At 47.9% G+C, this 18762-nt stretch overlaps 7 protein-coding genes across 7 annotated transcripts; 3 read left to right on the top strand and 4 right to left on the bottom strand.

Annotated features, from left to right (window-relative positions):
• Positions 1 to 11: 11 nt before the first annotated feature.
• On the top strand, positions 12 to 264 carry HD556DRAFT_1204342 (uncharacterized protein; the record flags this gene model as incomplete). Its single annotated transcript, XM_041296439.1, is given in 2 exon segments — positions 12 to 122; positions 136 to 264. Coding segments are annotated over 2 exon segments (240 nt in total), but the record flags the coding sequence as incomplete, so codon positions are not given.
• Positions 265 to 2082: 1818 nt separating this feature from the next.
• Positions 2083 to 4158, bottom strand: HD556DRAFT_848894 (CoA-transferase family III domain-containing protein). Its single transcript, XM_041311821.1, has 8 exons — positions 3933 to 4158; positions 3744 to 3875; positions 3535 to 3696; positions 3426 to 3484; positions 3110 to 3369; positions 2980 to 3062; positions 2883 to 2934; positions 2083 to 2829 (listed from the first exon to the last, which is right to left on the bottom strand). Exons 1-8 carry the CDS (start codon positions 4025 to 4027, stop codon positions 2269 to 2271), a joined length of 1404 nt encoding a protein of 467 aa, XP_041155857.1. The 5' UTR covers positions 4028 to 4158; the 3' UTR covers positions 2083 to 2268.
• Positions 4159 to 5490: 1332 nt separating this feature from the next.
• On the bottom strand, positions 5491 to 5892 carry HD556DRAFT_1244907 (uncharacterized protein; the record flags this gene model as incomplete). The annotated part of the gene is made up of 1 exon (XM_041298486.1): positions 5491 to 5892. A coding segment is annotated over one exon (402 nt), but the record flags the coding sequence as incomplete, so codon positions are not given.
• Positions 5893 to 6395: 503 nt separating this feature from the next.
• HD556DRAFT_848810 (uncharacterized protein) lies at positions 6396 to 7059 on the top strand. The gene is made up of 4 exons (XM_041311820.1): positions 6396 to 6439; positions 6505 to 6745; positions 6797 to 6849; positions 6912 to 7059. The coding sequence occupies exons 2-4, from the start codon at positions 6583 to 6585 to the stop codon at positions 7014 to 7016; spliced, it is 321 nt and encodes a 106-aa protein (XP_041155855.1). The 5' UTR covers positions 6396 to 6439; positions 6505 to 6582; the 3' UTR covers positions 7017 to 7059.
• Positions 7060 to 8160: 1101 nt separating this feature from the next.
• Positions 8161 to 9095, bottom strand: HD556DRAFT_1447695 (uncharacterized protein; the record flags this gene model as incomplete). Its single annotated transcript, XM_041307323.1, has 2 exons — positions 8161 to 8746; positions 8806 to 9095. 2 exons carry the CDS (start codon positions 9093 to 9095, stop codon positions 8161 to 8163), a joined length of 876 nt encoding a protein of 291 aa, XP_041155854.1.
• Positions 9096 to 13135: 4040 nt separating this feature from the next.
• Positions 13136 to 14124, top strand: HD556DRAFT_848634 (uncharacterized protein). The gene has a single exon (XM_041311819.1). It carries the CDS (start codon positions 13228 to 13230, stop codon positions 13750 to 13752), a length of 525 nt encoding a protein of 174 aa, XP_041155853.1. The 5' UTR covers positions 13136 to 13227; the 3' UTR covers positions 13753 to 14124.
• Positions 14125 to 15273: 1149 nt separating this feature from the next.
• Positions 15274 to 17213, bottom strand: HD556DRAFT_848616 (uncharacterized protein). The gene is made up of 3 exons (XM_041311818.1): positions 16621 to 17213; positions 16278 to 16570; positions 15274 to 16218 (listed from the first exon to the last, which is right to left on the bottom strand). Exons 1-3 carry the CDS (start codon positions 16801 to 16803, stop codon positions 15651 to 15653), a joined length of 1044 nt encoding a protein of 347 aa, XP_041155852.1. The 5' UTR covers positions 16804 to 17213; the 3' UTR covers positions 15274 to 15650.
• Between the last annotated feature and the right edge of the window lie 1549 nt (positions 17214 to 18762).

Here is an 18762-nt window from a genome sequence, read left to right as displayed (position 1 = left end):
GAGGGTGATCAGACACTACTACGATATTCACTCTCACCGCTAGAGAGGGCCAGCCAGAACTAGTGAACGAAGTGTGGATAGGGTTGAACCATGTCTGGAGGATAGCATTTAGAAGTGACGACGTCACGAGGTAAGTATCTGGTTGTGGGTGGTGTAGAAGGTGGTGGAGTGAAGTTATTTGAAAGGATTGATGATGGCAAGAGACTCGAAGAAATCGCAAAGCTCGGTGCAGTCATCGTAGGATGTCCCACTGGCTTCTTGTGGTATTTCGAGATGTCGTGAAGTCGCGATGCGAATTTGTGGACATAAGTCTGCTCGCCAGCTGGGGTGCGAGGTGACATTTATGGTGTTTGTCACATCAGGTTCATGTCAGTATGCTTGCTATGTGGTATCCGATCAAACGGGCAAAGTTTACATAGTACATCGCTCTGATAGGATCATGATGGTAATTTATAACAGTCATGATGCATTATGCATGATGATCGGGGCAGATATAATTATACTACAGAAGATTCAAATACCGGCTTAACTCAACCAATAACGCCCCCTTCGACTCTTCGACGTCCGACTCAATCGGATGTCGTGACGCGGCGTGACGAGCATGTGACGCGGTCACTAACGCGCCATTCCAATTTCCTATGTTCTAATTCGACTTCCCGATCAAGTTGGATGAGTTCATGACCATTCCTTTGTTATTTTATCTGCCTAGGGACATGTACAACTAGGGACATGAGCCAATGACTATTTTCTTTTCTTATCCTCCCTCTCTGGACCCTTCGAGCCTGTGGAACACATCGACGTTTAACGGGCGGACATTCTTCAGCCGGCAGAGAAGGAACTACAGCTTCGGATAACTCGTCTGCAGACTTCAAAGATGTAGCATCAGAGTCATCACTGAATAAGGGGCCGTGCTGTCAATCACACAAGTTAGATATCTATCGAACGGAGCAGGTAATGTCTTCCTCACTCCAAGTTCACTCTCGCTATAATCTCTTCCAGAAACCCATTCATCAGGAATGCCGAGATACACATTCCATCGCCTGTGACGTTGGCCAGCATCCAAACCCCACCGCTTGTTGCCTGCAGGTACCGTCCTGCTTTTTGACCCTGACCCTGACGCTTTGATTTTTTTTTGTTTATTCAAGTTGTCTGATACCTCTTCTTGGAGTCACCGTGACGTACCATAACTACTTGGATCAGATGTGCCGGTGACTCGGACATCAATGCCCGCGAACTGTAACACAGTTGCTGTAAGGACGTTCCATTGATCTATTGTGTCACACTCCCTCTCACATACACGTTGAAGCTTTCGTGTATGGCCCTCTTCAATGGTGTACACTACGCCCTTTCATCTTCAATACAAGCGGCACGACACAAGGAACTCTCAGCCTTGCTAGATCTCCACGGTGCAACGAGCGCACCACCACACACTCATATTATTGCGCTTGCTGGATCACACATTCAGGGTGAATACGAGGGATCTCTGCATGTAGTGTCAGACATGTGGGTACAACGGTGCGTAGTCCTTGGAAAACTTCAACCGTGAGTCTCCTCTACCTTTCACTTCAGTACGAAGGCATTGACGATCAATGTCAGCGAGCGGTACTATTCACCTGATCCAATCATGATTTTTTCAGGTGTTGTTGCATGCGCCACGGATGTGAGTGAACTGTCCTTGATCACATTATATGATGTTGATGTTGATTACAAGCTCTCCCAATGGGACCTTGAAGTTCTGTCAGCTAGCATCATCTCATTAGGAGGGCAGTGGCGAACAGCCCTTACCCGAGATGTGACCCATCTCTTCGCATTGCATAAACAAAGCAATAAGGTACTTACTCTCTCTGTTTCATTTACTATGGGACCATTGTTCACTGCGCTAACCCTCATGTCGTAGTACCAAACTGCAATGTATTTTGCACCATATACCGGCATGTCCATCATTACACCACATTGGTTCGACGATTCAGTCCAACTTGGGTCTCGTGTCCCTGAGATTCCTTATTTATGGCCTGATCCTGAGGTCTTGGCTCGGTGACACTATCCGGTAATAACGAATGAGTATCTGACCTTGTAGAATACCAGTTAAATATTACAGCCATGATTTTCGCTGCTTGATTGAATGATCGAAACATACCAGATTCTAGTCCTGTTCACCGTGACGTATCATTGTACTGGTAGGAATATATATGCATAGAAGTTTATTACCCACACTGGGGACGTCACGACCGCGGCAGGACCGCATCGATTTCACCTGGCCCGCTTAACTCAACCAATAACGCCCTTTTCTCTCAATCGGATGATACCTTCAACGTTCAGCCCTAATTCTCCCAAGATTTCATCTGTATGTGCACCCAGGTCAGGTCCTGCCCATCTGGTCTTCGTATCACAGCCTTCGAGCACAGGAAACACTCTCGGCATCTTGACTTTCCATCCCCCTCCATCCCCACCAACCTCTACGTCCTCCACGGCTCCTCTGGCCTTTACTTGTTCGCCTTCCACGATCTCTTTCACGCCTACGACGCGTCCGACAGGGATGCCAGCGCCCTCGAGAACGGTCAGAACTTCTTCAACTTGCCGCTGACTGGTCCATGCTGAAATGGCTTCTTCGATCTCACCTTGCCGTGCGACGCGATGGTGATTTTGAGCATACGACGCTCCTATGAGGTCTTCACGGCCAATGGCATGCATAAGTCGTGCGTAGAGGGTATCTCCATTTGCACCGATGATTATGTATGTTGGCGAGGTGGGTGTTGATGGTAATGGGAGGCAGGGGTAGGCGTTAGTGGGAACTATGCCGGTCACCGACGAACCCGATGGCCCACGGACCTGTGAATGTGAAAATTGGAAATGATTCAAACGGACACGCAGTGAACTCCCACCTTGCCTTTACGGTCGTACTCTGGAATTATGCCTTCCATCAGGTTCAACATGCTGCAAAGCGTCCAGTGGAGGTCGTAAAAAGTGGTGGATTTTTACCTCTCCATAATGCTCACATCAACCGTCTCACCACCTTGCTCCCCTCGTGAAGCCTTTTTCTGCTTCGACAACAGTGCCAGCACCTGGGGAACGTCAAGATATGTACATCAAACATCACGAGGCCTCTCACAGTGCCAAACGCTGCGTGTAAACCAGCGACAGAGTCACCGAGACTGATGTTAGGTCTTATTGGAGGACCCGAAAGCAGTCCGGTATTCGGGTCTGGTTGTCCATTTATAAAACGAAATCCTGACTCGGCTTCACATACAGACGCATATCCTGGTCGTGAAGCCCATGGACCTGTTTGACCATATCCGCTGACACGGGTGAAGATCAGGGAAGGATTCTCCTTGTGTAACTCCTGTGGCCCAAGACCCCATTTTTCCAGGGCTAAAGATACCCTTGAGCATAGTGCAAATATACAAACCGGGCTGATGCCAACTCACTTCCAGGCTTGAAGTTTTCGACTATGACATCGCTTCTCACAGCCAGCCGCTTCACGATTCTGTAATAGGATATGAAATCGAGACGACAAAACCTTGATCTTCAACGTACTCTCTTCCTTCCTGTTTCCTCAGGTCAATAGCAATGCTCTTCTTATTTCTCGCGAGGCTTCGAAACCAAGGGCTCGTTCCGTCAATGTCAAGTTCGCGCCATACTCGTAGCGGGTCTCCAGTTGAAGGTGGCTCAACCTTGATTACATCTGCACCAAAATGCCTATTTACAGTTCTGCGTGATATCAAGCTGCTTTTTCGAGAACTTACCCCAGCAATTGACCACAGAATGGGCCAGCAATGAGTTGTCCAAGCTCAAGAACCCGGACTCCTGACAGCGGGAGGTTGCCTGAGGGGGTGGGCGGGGCATCTGCAGTAACGGTAGACATTCTGCGCGTTGAACTAGCCCGAAATTCTGTTATTAGGAGGTGCATAAGGTAATGTAAGCATGGAACTCACTGTTGCCTGGCAATATCGCGGGAAATCACACGTCTACTGGAGCTTGTCCTAGTGACCTTGAACGCGCTCGACCAGCTAGGTAGTGTCATTGCCATAAGTATTGTCAAGTCTTGATTTCGGGCTTGATTTCGCGTGCTGCAAAGTTCGGGTGTGAGCTATTGCTAGCTCGTAATGCGTGAAATCAGGACGTTGGTTGAATGGAAGATCGTGCGGAAGCCTATTTCGTACGGAAGCCGTCTCGAAGCGGGCCGCCATGGGCAGTATTTATTATGTAAGCATACAAACGTTGAAAATGGTTTACCGTTGTCCAACCGTTGTCCTTAAAAATTTGCATCAAATTTGCATCTATCCGAATCTGTCTGCCACTGGACTACCAGTTAGAAAACTCCATAAACTATTCAAGTTCGGCCATAAAATCAGGAATAAATCAGTGAAGGTTCTTCAACCTCCAGAAAAACCAGCCCTTGGACTAAGGGGCAGCCACAGGCAAATATCCTCCAGGTCGCCGAGGAACCTCATGAGTCAAGCTGGAGTTCAAGTTTATGATATCGTGTTGTGCAACATGCTAAGCTTAAGCTCACGGACAAGTCAACACACAATTGTTCATATAGTTGTGTTCAGTTGCCCTGGGGCACCAGTCGGTTACCAGCAGGAGGATGAATGCTAGAGTCAGTGAGGCCTCGAGGTTGCAGGTGAAGTTCAGTAAAAGAGCAAAGTTGCAATTGGTACATTCAAGTTTGGCGGTGACTCTGACACATGACAGACACGGGTGACTGCGCAGGCCGCGCAGCACTGGCTTGCTACGGACATTCAAAATCATCTATGCGCTGAACATACATGTACTTCTCAACTACTCCTTGATTATTGTCCGTTGGGCGGTGCCCTATGGTGAACATTACATGCCTATGTACTACTAGATCGTGTTCTGAATCCTGATTGCTGCCTCTGTGTCGCTATAGTAATGGCCCCGGTGGGAGCGAGGATGATGGGTGCCTGCTGAAGGCATTTGGGTGCAATTGGCGAGGGTGGGGCCAATCTTTAGGTTTCATCTGTTGGTGCTGGCGGGCGGGCTGACATTGCCGAAAATGGGTTCGAGTCGTTTGGTCTTGGCGACGTACGTGAGTAGCTTTCTGACTGCCTTTTTGTCGTTGATCAAACTCTTGATATTGCAGGCTCGCGTGTCTAGCGATGCTCTCATTGCATCTCGGTGTCTGGAGTAGGCAGGGCACTCCATGATGAAGTGGTGGACCGATTCATCTTTCTGCTGGCACGCTGGGCATGTGGGGGTTGCGGATTTCGATATGCGATGGAGATGCTTGTTGAGTGGTACGCGGCCTGTTCTCAGTTGGAACAATAGCGAGTTGTGTCTGCGTGGTAGCCCGTCGACGAGGTTGGAGAAGCGCTTCGATGGGGTGGATGGGTCTATGGTACTGAGCTCTGGGTAACGTGGCGATTCTCGTAACACTTCCTTTTCTTCGCGCTGTGTCATTTCACTGAAGACTTGTTTGGTAGCAGACTTGCTTATGGGGAGCGTGATGGGGGCTCGATCTCGTGTTAAGAGAGAGCGGGGTAGTTTGTTGGCTTCCGAAGATTCTCCCCTGGCGGCTCTTTTGGCATGCCCGTCTGCCGCTTCATTACCCGGTATGCCTATGTGTCCTGCTGACCACCTTATAGTGAGTTTATTGCAATTGGCGTTCTGGAGGGTTTTGCGCAGGTCGTCGTGGAACTTGTCGACGAGGTAGTGTCTCAGTTTCGATTGGAAGGCGGTGGTGGATCTTATAGCCGCTTGGTTGTCGACCCCAAGGGCCATGGTGCGTGGTCTGCCTCCCCTCGCCTTAAGCTCCTCCTTTATCAACTGCACCGCCAGTATCATCCCAACGATTTCGCCCTCGTATACCGTGTGGGCCTTATCGCTTCCCAGGTGAAAGCGTCTCTCTCTTATTACCCTCTCTCCATCCATCACCACTGCCGCTCCCCCTACTCCTCCGTCCACCGCTGACCCGTCCGAGTATGCTCTGATTTCTTCGTCCGCTGCCAAATCTTCGTGGTGTGCTTCTTCCGGTTTCTGCGCAATACTAAGCCTCACATCTGGGATCCACTTTGAGTAGTGGCGTATGGGTTCAATGGTTTCCATTTCGGCGGGGCTGATCTTGAATTCGTATGGGAAGTTATGTAGTGTGGAGGGGAGGCGCTTCTTGACAAAATTGCGCTTTGCCCCGTGCTGGAATGCCGCGTTGACTCCCTTGTGCAGCGGGTGGGATGTGGGGAGGATAGCCATGCGTAGGGCGGATCTGTCATACGCGTACTAAAAGGTGAGCTTTCTTATGCTGAATGATTCATCAAAGTATGCTATACATGCTTCGTGTGTCCGAGAGATGACAAACGATGATGATATTGCACGTTTTGGACCCTCAAGGGATGTGTGCGTATAGATACCGGATCTGGACGCTCCTGGCTAGTTGTTTGGCGAGCTCTGCACGTTTTTCGGGAAGAAACGTGCTGTGAGGGTAAGTTTCCTTTCGGTTAAGTTGCATGACTCTTTCGATTTGTCTTCGCGATGGATTCCTCATAGTATTCACCCTCAATATCGCAGCAGGTCAACACGACATCGGCAATTAGCCATGCGGAGCGAGTTGTAGGGAGAAGGTTCATGGGCATCAGCGGGTTTGGCCGTGGATGCACACTCACGTTCATCTGCTGCGAACGATGCGTTTGTGCACTCCATGACTTCTCCGCCACCCCGGATCCCGGATCATTGATGCGTATTCTTCGGTGCCAAGCAATCGTTCTTATGGTTCAAAAAGATTGGGAAGGTCCGCAGAGAACCTAGAGCATCAAGTTTCGACACTAAAAATAACACACAGTCTTGGGCGATTTCATAATGCCTCATGCATGCATGACGTGTGATGGTTTCCAGGTCTGTTCCTCGTTGTTTTAATGCGAATGAAGTGTTACGAAATGTACACCGCATGTGTACAGCAGGTATCAATCATTTTCCATTGCGATACGGACAGATTTAATATTATAGATATCCAAACGAAAACGAATGAACTCTTGATTACAAGGCAGATCATAAAATATTAATGAACTGGTAAGAAACTGCGCAACGTGAGACTGAGTAAATCCGTGGTAGACGGTCGATACTAAGAGCAGGGAGAAAGCGGCAACAACAAACCTAACTCATATAAGATAGACCTCGTTCATACACCAGTTCATCACGTGACCTAGCGTGACATTTCAATGAATTTGCATATAACTCGTCGTACACAAAGTGTGAGCGAAATCTGTTCCAAGATTATGTGTGGACAGTCTGTAGCAAGCTGGACATGTAATTTTTATGATCTAATGTAAGAAACTGAAGGACGAGTAGGCATTATATTGTCAAAATGTCCCAAGTGAGCACCACCAACGTGACAGATGCGCTAGATTAGTGACAGACACGCTAACTCGAAATGAGAAGCAGAAAAATTGAACTACAGTCTATCTACCTCACTATGCCACGAAAGAGGCCTTCAAACATAGCAAACTTTGCTGGTGCCACTCATCAAAAACGGCAAAAGTTCAATGACAAAAATGTAATAATTTAGTGACTTACTTGTTCACGGCTCACCACAATTGCAGGCAACACCTTTCCCCGGATCCCACCCCACAAATCCCCCTCTGTGTTGGCACTTAAAAGCAAGAGATGCTGTTCGGTCCGCGATTGAGGAGCCTCGTACTGAACTGGAAACTGCAGGATTAACTTGATCAGTAGCGCATATACTTGATACCTCATGTTGAATTTAATTATTGATTCTCGAACTTGAACGGCTGTTGAACGTTGTGTCGAACATCATCGAAATCGTTGAAATCAAACGGCCGCTTCAATTGTTTATCTCCCTCGCGTCTAAGTCCGAGTCACTGATACGGTCACATCAGTCACAAATGGGTCACAATGGTGAATCTGCTACAAAAATGCCTACTCCTCCTTCAATTCGCCGAAAATAAGGATTCTGAGTAGACCATTTTTATATTGTAGTACATCCCCACAAGATCTTGGAACAGATTTAGCTAATTCTAAGTTTAAAAAGAGTTACGAGCCAAAATCATGTATTCTATCCTCAAATCACGTGATGAACTGGTGTATGAACGAGGTCTATCTTAACAGAAGAAAGCATGGGCGCTAGCGATGATGCAACACGGGGCATTACTAAAATAACAATGCAACGATGCAAAGAGATGCGGAAGCCTAGATCTTACCCCTCTTCAGTCTCAAATGTACCTCACAAATATGACGCCAAATGCAGTCGCGCCGCATGACGCGAACCGTGGGGTCATCGCGGCTGTGGTAGTCGCAACCCTCCCAGTGGCATCCAATCTGTGCGATCCTTGGTCCAGAAAGATGCACAATCTTACAGTGCGATTTTAATGCCTCCAGTGTCCCTATAAATCCGCAGTGTATAGCGGCGTCATTTAGCCATTCGCAGGACATGAGAGGAGACGAGGGATGGCTATGCGGCGGGAACGGAAAGGGCTGATTGATTGGTGGCTGGTTTAAAGGGTAGCCTATTTGTTCGCCATGAACTGCATGGGACTGCATCACAAATGTAAAGGGTGAAGATTCTGCAGCCTGTGGCGGAGGTATCATAGGCGTGAGCGGTAGGCTTAGAGGTCCTGGCTGAGGGACGGTATGAGTCTGCCATTGATGTGGTGAGGTATTGTACGGCGAAAAATCGGAGGTTGACATATTAGGGTCAAAGACGAAAGGCGGATTATTAGTTATGGTATATTGCGAGGAAATGATGGAGTGCGAAGAGGGGCCATTCGGATACACCCTGTGTATAAGAGTCATTATGAGAAAACAGCTACTTAGACATGGTAACGAAGAACATACTCTTGGGATGTCGGTGGGGCAAAGTAGCCGCTTCCTATCGCAGGAGAAGAAGAGTGCCCGATACTGGCACCTCCTAACACCGGATTATGGTACTGGGTGCTGTGAAGGGTCGATACATTATTCCAGGAGTCGTAATTCGGAAGCATATTGGTGGTGATAGAGTAGTCAATTTGTGGCGGTGGTATGGCTAAGACCTGGGAAATGGATGTGGAAACAGGTTGTGTTGAGTATCGACCCTGTGTGAAGTTGCGGCGGTTGTGGTCAGCGCTACTTGATGAATCGCCTGACATCGGAGGGCCAACAGACGGTTGGGTGCGATGACTAGTCACAGTGTTATATCTCTGTAAGGAAGAGAAGGAGTAGACTAACATGAGGCTTGATATCTGATGATTTGCTGTGTTTGAATGTGACCTTGAGTTCTCTAACTTTGAGCGGGTCAGTTTAAAAAATTCAGGGTGACAGAAAAATACATCCTACCATGTGGTTGGCACCGAGGTGGCTGCCGAGTGGGTTTACGAAGGTACAACGAAGGTCGTCGTCGAGGACGTCCTGATTTTCCGTGAGTTGATCTAGCATGGGTGTGCTAAATGATAGGGCGATAAGAGCGAGCAATGGTTGCGTGGTATATGACCTACCTGTTCCAGTGAAAATTCATCCAGGGAATGGGGGAGATAATGTATGCCTTGCGGTCCTTAAATGATCATCTTTGAAAGGTAGGGGAAAGAGGAAAGTTCGGGCAAGTAAAAAAGATTTATATTACCAGGCCATGGTAAACCAAGCGGCACGGCGTTGCTTACATAGTGACAAAATGTACACCGATAAGTCCCCAATAAGTTCCCTACGATTTGCGACCTGCTGATACCTCTCCAATATGTCAGCGCCGTAGCCAAGCATGGGCACGAGTCCATGAAATGTGGAATTGCTGTGATCTCATGCCGATGGCTTTAACGAAAGAAGGCATCCACAACAAGTAAGCGTGACCAGGTATTGAGATGATCATGCACTATACCGTACTTCACTTAGTGTATTTGCAATACGACAAGGTATGAATGCCGACATGGCTGTATGCCATATTTGATGTAAGATGCACTCGAGGCTTGAAGAAGGCGTCCACAACAAGTAGGTACGACCAGCTGTTCGGTGCGGTATCCGAATATCTCGAGCGCAAGTAATCGCGCGCGAAAAGGGACACGGCTGTAGTTCGAGAAAATCCGAGGGCCTATAATAGATATAAGCGCAAGCAAACCTGGCATATCTAGATAAGTTGTTACGATTCATTGAGCCCAGACAGAAGTTACTGCAATACTTTTATAGTAGTAGTACGGTGCACATACTGTGGCCCTGCGTTTTCGTGGTAAGCCGAAGTTCTAGTTCTGCTGCAGTCTTCTCCTGAACTTAGAGCCCGAACCGCTACAACCGCGTGGGATTTTGAACCTGAACTACCAAGTCTAGCTGTCACAGTGATATCAGTTGAAGGAGAGTGCAATGGATGGATGCCGCACCAACACCGACCGGTGATATGCTGGATTTGTAAAGCTGTACTATCTTGAAGTTCAGCGGGAGTTGGTCGACTATGACATACTATATGATGGTGATGGTCCGAATATTGGTGGAAGGCACTGATTCATCTCCGTAGAACATCTGTTCGTGCGGCCAACTTGCGGCCAACTATCCTCCCAGCTGGGTTGTTTACGAGTTTATCTCCACCTAGACTATGGCACAACTAGCAATTTCGGAAATACTGCGTCCATAAAAGGCATCGAAGTTCACAAGTGGAGGCTACATGGTTACTTGGTGTGGATATCGAGGTCAATGATCTGCAGCGTGAGGTGGTTATTTCCGAAACTATAAAGCACCGACTTACATAATAATAATGCACTGCAAAAGTTCTTCAGCCTTAACCTTTTCTGCACATAGCCTTGAGGACTCCGGTATCACGATAGTATCGTTAGCTCTCGGTATGGATCACACCGTGACATCGTGTGCCCTCGGAGTCTGACCCGGATCAGAAGTCTAGCCAAGACTCAACTTGAATCTGCGCGTACGGTGCTGCGCTTTTGCCCAAACTGGATAGCCTGGCAGCCTTCTTGAAGTATGTAACATGCTATGCTTTCATGATGTGCCACCATTTGTTTCTCTTCCGTCTATCACCCGGTGCGTTCCCAATGACGTTGATGACCCTTTTGATGAAAGGGCCAGTTTTATTTTAGGGCTTCAAATCTGTCTTCCAGATTCATTGAAGTTACCCCAGCGCCCAATCTTATCCCACCCTTTCATTCTATTTAGCATTTACTGCCCCACAAGCCACTGTTTTATCCCGAGGAACGGAACAAACTCGATGATGGAAAGAATCGTAAGGCTTCTGATCGGATCCCCCGTGATTTCCTTGTCCCGGATCTTATGTGAAGAAGGCGTTCAAGTGGCCTAAACCAGCCGAACTCTATCAATGATCTATGCTGCAATACTCCTTCTCGAGGACTATCATGATATCGATGCTGCAAATGCTGGCAAACACCGCCTGTTACCTTTTCCATCGGAGCCCCCCTTCCACCGTTCCAAGTCAGCAATGGAATTAGCACACCTGTTGGTGGAAAGGGTTATAGTGAGCGTCATCTCGATAAATAGCCCCAAACTTCTATGATATTAGTCTTCGTTGGAGCAGCTCGTTCTGGTCGAACAACCGTGACCAGGTACAGCTAGACTCTTTCCAGAAGTTCGGTTCGAGATCACTTTGATATATGGAAAACAGGATACATAGCCCTGGATAGCCGTGCTCATTTTTTCGTGTCTATTAGTAGGCAATAGGACTTCGAACACCCCCTCATGGATGTCGTGTATCTCGGTCATTCATGTGCATTGGAGACAAATGCGAAAGACATTCTCATTGGCTGGCTATCATGATGTACTTCTTATGTGACTGAGACTACCAACCACATTTCGGCACAGCCTTATGGTGCAAAGAACACGATGCCGAACGTAGCTGCAGGCCCCACACTGAGTCCGCAAACGGACTGGAGCAAACAGGCGCGGGAGGATTATAAACTTGAAGTTTTCATAGCATGATCCCGCCCAAACCTTGCTAACTCACTGACCTCGCTTATCAGATTTCAAATTTGAGTTGACGAAATGTTTGTAACTTGGTGACCTAGTGCCATGGATGGGATCATGGTAAGTAGGGTAGCCACAGCACTAGGAAGTTGCTTCATTCATACAAACGCAAAGCATGCGAATTCAATGGCTTCGGCGACATCCCACGCAAAAACACGTATATGGGGTTGTACCTGGCGACTTCGAAAAACCTCGAGGACCATCAAACTTTCATACTGTGTTAATGCGGTAAGGAACAGCCGACAAATTTATGCAGATCAATCTGAATTCATCGCAAAGGCACAGCAACAGGTCTTCCCGTGATCGTTCAAGCTTCAAGAAGGAACCACAGTTTTATTGTCTCCCTCATGAAGCGGACATGACAACTGTTTTTCGGTGTCTTACTAGAACAGCCTGTTCTAACAGGTGGCGATTCGAAATCACCTATTTCGCACCGGTCACTATCTGGTCACCGATTTACCATCGGACCATTCACTAGTTTGGTCAGCGATTCTTTCCGTCGGTGTAACGGTGAAGATAACTGGGTGCCTGGCACCTACGACCCCAAGGGCTTTCGGTCCGGAGGTCACAAGTTACATGCACGTTGCTGTCACTAATCGAGGTTCGCAGTGCGAACGTTGAACACTGTCATGTTAGATCATTGGTTTGCTTATACTCGACAGAATGGAATACCTAAACGCGGGTAGTAGCCTATGCCATTCAGATACTAAATTGAGGTCTCCCCGAAGCCCGAGCGATATTTAGTCTCGGAAGTCACCCCATTCCATGTACTTGTATGAACCACTAATGTGCTATGATCTCACTGAGTCGATCTCAATCAGCGCGAGTTGTCAACGCCATAATCTCTGTGGTCTTCTGGATAGTAATATTACTGGTGACGGCACTAATTTTCTTATATCCGTCATATGATGGTTGAGCTCTGCGATGATCGGCAAAACAGTGTTTGGTGCTTAGGATATGCCACTCCGCGCGCATGAGTTTATATACGACTATCATGTATTTCCCCTTCAGCGCAGTCCATAATTCTAGGCACAGGCCCTGCCCCCACCTCCCTGTGACACAACAAATTGAAAACACCATAGGCCCCAGCTCCCTCAATCACACCTTGATGTCGCGCGGAATCCCCTGATCTTCTACATTCGTGACCTCTTGGAGTAAGGTACTTCTCCAGCAGGAGTAGTGCAGGTACGTATTCTGATAGCTTAGTTGGCAGGAGGGTAGAGCCTTCGGCGGTAGCGTTCGTCATCATACATTGAAGCCACACCAGCTCCTGTCTTGTGCAGACGCAATACCAGCCGCGCCAGTTCACTGCATATGGTCACACATATCTCTGCGGGTTCATGCTTAACACTGTTTTGCAGCACAGATCAGTTCCTGCAAGCAACGTCACAGACTCGCCGTCAATCCTGCTGTGCCACATCTGGGTCCGAATCTGCCAGCCAGTGCGTCACGCACTGCAGCCACCTGATGACATCCACTTGCCGCATCCGACTAGGCGGCCCCAATCTTGAAGCCAGACAACCACCACACGTGCTGAGATTGTGCAGAGACAGATGCAGCCCATCATATACCTGGGCACTGTGGTCCCACAGATCCTGCTCATTGATCCAGACGAGAAGTGTGTTTTGGTCCTTGGAGAAGCTCGAGGCGAAACAAGTCATTGAACTCGGGGGTTTGCGGCAGTCACGCCGAGTTTCGCGAAAGTGGACAGTCCCCAAGCCGCATATATCCGGGCCGAGGCGGCGTGGCGGCTTGAGCTTCGGAGATACTGACACGGACGGGCCGCGGACATTGAAAAACAGAAGTGGCAGATCTAGAGTCGCCACTTCTGCGGCTTAACAAAAGTTTCAAGGTGCTACACATAAGGCTATGTGTATGATAATGTATGGTAAATGTCACCCAGAAACACCATTAGAACGTGCACACATCCCACTATCCATTATCCTGCTCCAATCATAGACTTGGCCTGCCAAACACATCATTCAATCCGTCAACCGGCACTTATCTCATGGTTTCTTTCTCGTATCCCGGTAGGGCAAATGCTGCCTCGATCTCATCAAGTGATGTGGATTCAGGACCTGCAAGATCATCATCAATGTCCTAGATCTAAAATGCAAGTAGTGCCCAGTGCCCACGCAAAATCGGCCTCTAGATTGGCAGCTACATCGACGTCGATACCTGGCTGTGGACCGTCTGCTGTATATGTGTACATGATGTCGACGAATTGGCTTTCCATTAGCCACGACCTTCTAATGATTATAGTAACGAATATTCGCTCGAGTCTTTGTCAGTGCCTCAAACGTGTCTACCAAGAGATTGCAGCGCTTCCTGCTACCCATATCCGAGAAGAGGCGATCGACGTCGATGGCGTGGGGGAAAATTGATAAGGGACGTCACCAGTGAGAACGCCAGCCTGGTGTTCTATAGAGAGAAGGAACTGGCGGAATTGCGGACTTCTTCCCACAACACTCCGACTCAAACCTAGTCTTGCAGAAGTCTCTCTGCCGAATTATTTTGTACCACTCCCATCTGTTTGGAAGTCGACAAGTGCTGATGTCGACAATTGGCACGTATCTCAATTGTTACGGCTTGTTTTGGACTTTATAACCATAACGATAGACAGGTGTTGATCGATTGATCTTCGGTGGTCTGCAGGTATATGATCCGAACATTTGTGTCAAATACTCTGGCTCATGGGCGAGCTCTGTACATTCTTCGGTGGAAGAAACACCACGTGAGCTCAAGTTGTGCTTGAAGAACTTGAAATTGGGCAGCGTTGGTCTCTTTCGATTTTTTCATGACGGCCAATAATATAACTGTGAGTCTTTGCAGCAAGCTCTCGTTCCCAGGGTGCCAGGAGAAGAACCACATGTATTGGAAAGCCTGGCTGCCAGATAGATGCACATGTACAGGTATTGCGAGTGATAACACGGTGGCGGTTAACGGCATGGATCAGCAACATAACGTCTTCGACCATATAAGATTTTAAAAATACAAAAAACAATAAGACATGGATCAGACATGGGGACATGCCGTGTATAGCGTCACCTTAAGGAGGACATTCCGATCAGTCGCAGTTGGTGAGTCACGGTCGGAGACATGAGGTCCATAATATGTCCAATGGGTGAAGTAACCTGCAAACTTTGAAAGTCTTGGGGATACGAAGTAATTTTTTTCGCGGTGATCTCCGTGTTCCATTGCCAGGCGGACCTGCGGAGACTCAGATATGGATAGATGCGCCTAAACTTGGCTGCGCTAGTCTAAGATGGGTCTTATGTTTTCTTCTGTGACCAATCGCAATTTTCTGTTCTTGAGATATTACGATGTTTGAGTGATCGGAGCCTATGGCTTGAACTTCAATGGCTCGGCAGATCGTTATTTGATGGTCAGTAGCGTACATCCTGTACATTCACGGGGCGTTGGTTCCATATACGTGAATATTTCTTTGAAAATCAGAGACTTTTGGCATTACATCAACACACAAGTCATTTTATGTGCGCAACGTCTCGCATTGAATAAGATGGAGTGGTATGGCCGGAATTCAAGCTGGAGAAATGCAAAGTAGTGCGATCAGGATTTTTGGTGAATAGCAAGAGCAAAGAGCGAGTGAAGGATAAAGCAGTAAGACCACCATTTTTGATGGATGGTAAGAGCAAACTTGAATAACGAGTGAAGGATAACGCATTCGTTGAACAAGATAGCATGGCGTGGCGGGAGTTGGGGGAATGCGAAATAGCCTAGATCCTACCCCTCTTCAGCCTCAAATGTACCTCACGGATGTGACGCCAAATGCAGTCGCGCCGCATGACGCGAACCGTGGGGTCATCGCGGCTGTGGTAGTCGCAACCCTCCCAGTGGCATTCTATCTGCGTGATGCTTGGTCCAAAAAGATGGACGATCTTACAATGCGACTTTAGTGCCTCCAGTGTCCCTATAAATTCGCAGTGTATAGCGGCGTCATTTGTCCATTGGCAGGACACGAGGGACGACGAAGGATGACTATGCGGCGCGAACGGAAAGGGCTGATTGAGTGTTGGCTGGTTTAAAGGGTGGTCTATTTGTTCGCCATAATTTGCATGGGGCTGCATCACAAATGTAAATTCTGCAGCCTGTAGCGGAAGTATCATGGGCGTAAGCGACAGGCTTAGAGGTCCTGGCTGAGGGGCGGCATGAGTCTGCCATTGATGTGGTGAGATATTGTACGGCGAAAAAGTGGAGTTGGGCATATTAGGGTCAAAGACGAAAGGCGGATTATTAGTTATAGTATATTGCGAGGAAAGCGAAGAGGGGTCATTTGGATACACCCTGTGTATGAGAGTGATTGTGAGCAAACAGCTACTTAGACATGGTAACGAAGAACATACTTTTGGGACGTCCGTGGAGCCAAGTAGCCGCTCCCGATTGCAGGAGAAGAAGAGTGTCCGATACTGGCACCTCCTAACACCGGATTATGGTATTGGGTCGACACATTATTCCAGAAGTCGTAACGAGTCGGAAGCATATTGGTGGTGATTTGTGGCGGTGGTATGGCTAAGACCTGTGAAGTGGACGTGGAAATGGGTTGCAGTGTTGAGCATTGACCCTGTGCGAAGTTGCGGCGGTTGTGGCCAGTGATACTTGATGAATCGCCTGACATCGAAGGGCCAACAAGTGACATCTTCGGAACGATCAGTGTGAGTTGACAAATGCGGAATCAACGTCACCAACAGTGAGGTCCTCGTCATGATCGTAGAGTTGTATTTGCATGGTTGGGACGAGGCAGGTAGTGTCGAACGTTATCAGGCCCACAAGTGTCTGGTATTTATGGGGAAATCCGTGGTTAAAGAAGGGCCGCGCGAGAATACGTACTTCTCTGTCCTTGATTTTCGTGCGCGAGGTAAAAAAAATCATCGGTGAATAGGAAATTTGTCATGGTCAAGCGAGCAATGGCGGCGTGATCCAGATCAAAAATCTCCGAACTGATTAGATGGCCAATACGTGGCCTGATAGTAATTGCCGTGATATACTTTCCCCAAAGGCTTAGGAAGAAATGCCGCTTTCTGAATTTCAACTTTGCTGAAACATAAAAAAATTACGGACAACCTCGTTCTGGCCATTGCAGCAGGTTCCTTCCCACAGTTATTGAGGGCGAGGCCTCGGTGGATATCGATGGTTCTGATAGAGATTGATGAAAATCAACAGGACGGACACCGAAGAACACAGCTGATGACTGGGCATACCTTGCTCGTTCTGCTTAAGCTTGTGGGCAATTGTTAGCGTTGTTTTATTCCATATATATACGACTCGTATCCACACCGGTTGACACTGGTTCGAACTGATGGTATGCAGTGCTGTTGTTTGGCTTGTTGCTAAGGCTCAGGCTCCGCTTTGGGGCCCGTCTTCAAAAAATAGGACTAGTAGGTTAGGGACTCGATGCAGGGAAGTTTATGGCTATGGCAACATAAACCTAAAATTGGCACGATACAGGATTGTAGGAACATTGTCTGACTCACCCAGCTAAGAATCGATTTTTGAGATCAAGAAAGGACGGCTGGAATTATGGAACAAGTGATGAATGAAGAGCATGCACGAACGTGCACGACATGACTCACCTAAGCTGTCAAGTCTATCTCCACCGCCTCCTCATAGTACCCATATCGTGAAACTTTCTTTCTCAGGCCCGATTTGTCTGACGGCGGAGAACATGGAGGCACAAACGTAAATAAAAATAGAGCCCTCCGAGTCGCAATACAGGAATATATGTGCTGTAGCAATACGCATTGGGATAAGAAGCATACTTGCGGTGTATGTTTAGTAAAATGAATTACGGTGCCAGAAAGCAAGCGAAGCGTTCATGCAGGTGAAATGTCACTAAAGTGTAGTCAAAATCACCAGAATTGTATGAGGGGATGTCGTACAAAAGTCCAAACCTATGTCAAACGCGCTCCGCACGCAATGTCTATTTTTTCCGCAGTGTCCGAGACCAAGGGGACACAAGGTCGGGTTGCGAGGAGACCGGGACAGCCAAGGAACAACAACGGAACAAAACACGTTGTTAATGAGAATAAGGCCTTATTGTCTATCGTGACAGCGTGTTTCCACCGGCCTAATATGTGTTTCAGAGTGTCCAGGATGAGGGGAAGAAGCGAAGATCTTAACAATAGACATTTGCCAGCATTTAGCCTACGTGCACTCTAATATCCGATATCATGATGATACTCAGCTCGAGGTGTCACGTGATCACTGAGTACTGCATGCTAATGCCCAGTTATGATGCAACTTTGACGATTCAATTTTTCATGACATGTGCTTGGCTAGTCGTTGTAACGTCGGCCATTGAAATGGATGACTTCCTGCAGGCAAAGTAACATATAAGTCGCGAACATAGGGAGTGCAGTGGCAGGGGTTGGCTCTTTTGAACCGTGAGAACAAATTCCCTGAGAAATCAGCAAAGTTGCAGGCACTTTGTCTCTCTCACACCTAGCATGCTATTACCATACCCCTGCTTCCATATCCTATTAGTATTATGATCAGAGGCATGAAGTCACGGGCCCGGTTGTCCAACGCCCATATCGATCGATATTCTCTGCCATGCCACTCGTTCATGGATCAATCCGAACTTTGTGGTTGGCGAGAGCTCAAGCGCTCACCGCTCGAACACACGCTCAGCCACCGCTTCTGAGTTGTAGCGCTCTGATTGGCAACGCTACAGGTTTCAAGTTTACCCGCATACTCGGAAATGTGCGTAAAGGGATTGCATAACGTAAGTAGCATTTCTTTCGGCGATCATCGATCAGTACATGATGAAGCCAATGTATCAATCAATTTGGCACTTGCCGGACACTTGACACGGGCTCTTTATACGCTCGT

The sequence above is a fragment of the Suillus plorans genome (assembly GCF_016647745.1).
Source record: "Suillus plorans strain S12 chromosome Unknown HD556scaffold_66, whole genome shotgun sequence".
Taxonomy (NCBI): domain Eukaryota; kingdom Fungi; phylum Basidiomycota; class Agaricomycetes; order Boletales; family Suillaceae; genus Suillus; species Suillus plorans.
The sequence above is the reverse complement of the archived record's forward strand: the minus strand, read 5'-3'. Positions and strand labels throughout refer to the sequence as shown.

Excerpts from the sequence above, each read along its gene's own strand:
- HD556DRAFT_848616 (XM_041311818.1), bottom strand. The coding sequence starts at position 16,803 with ATGATTTTTTTTACCTCGCGCACGAAAATCAAGGACAGAGAAGTACGT. Across the intron at positions 16,571-16,620 it reads ATCATGACGAGGACCTCACT|ATGTCACTTGTTGGCCCTTC; the intron begins GTTGGTGACGTT and ends ATCGTTCCGAAG. Across the intron at positions 16,219-16,277 it reads GCTCCACGGACGTCCCAAAA|GGTGTATCCAAATGACCCCT; the intron begins GTATGTTCTTCG and ends TCTCATACACAG.
- HD556DRAFT_848894 (XM_041311821.1), bottom strand. The coding sequence starts at position 4,027 with ATGGCAATGACACTACCTAGCTGGTCGAGCGCGTTCAAGGTCACTAGG. Across the intron at positions 3,876-3,932 it reads CGCGATATTGCCAGGCAACA|TTCAACGCGCAGAATGTCTA; the intron begins GTGAGTTCCATG and ends ATTTCGGGCTAG. Across the intron at positions 3,063-3,109 it reads TACACGCAGCGTTTGGCACT|GTGCTGGCACTGTTGTCGAA; the intron begins GTGAGAGGCCTC and ends GACGTTCCCCAG.
- HD556DRAFT_848634 (XM_041311819.1), top strand. The coding sequence starts at position 13,228 with ATGGTCACACATATCTCTGCGGGTTCATGCTTAACACTGTTTTGCAGC.
- HD556DRAFT_848810 (XM_041311820.1), top strand. The coding sequence starts at position 6,583 with ATGGGCATCAGCGGGTTTGGCCGTGGATGCACACTCACGTTCATCTGC. Across the intron at positions 6,746-6,796 it reads GGTTCAAAAAGATTGGGAAG|TCTTGGGCGATTTCATAATG; the intron begins GTCCGCAGAGAA and ends AATAACACACAG. Across the intron at positions 6,850-6,911 it reads TGACGTGTGATGGTTTCCAG|CAGGTATCAATCATTTTCCA; the intron begins GTCTGTTCCTCG and ends GCATGTGTACAG.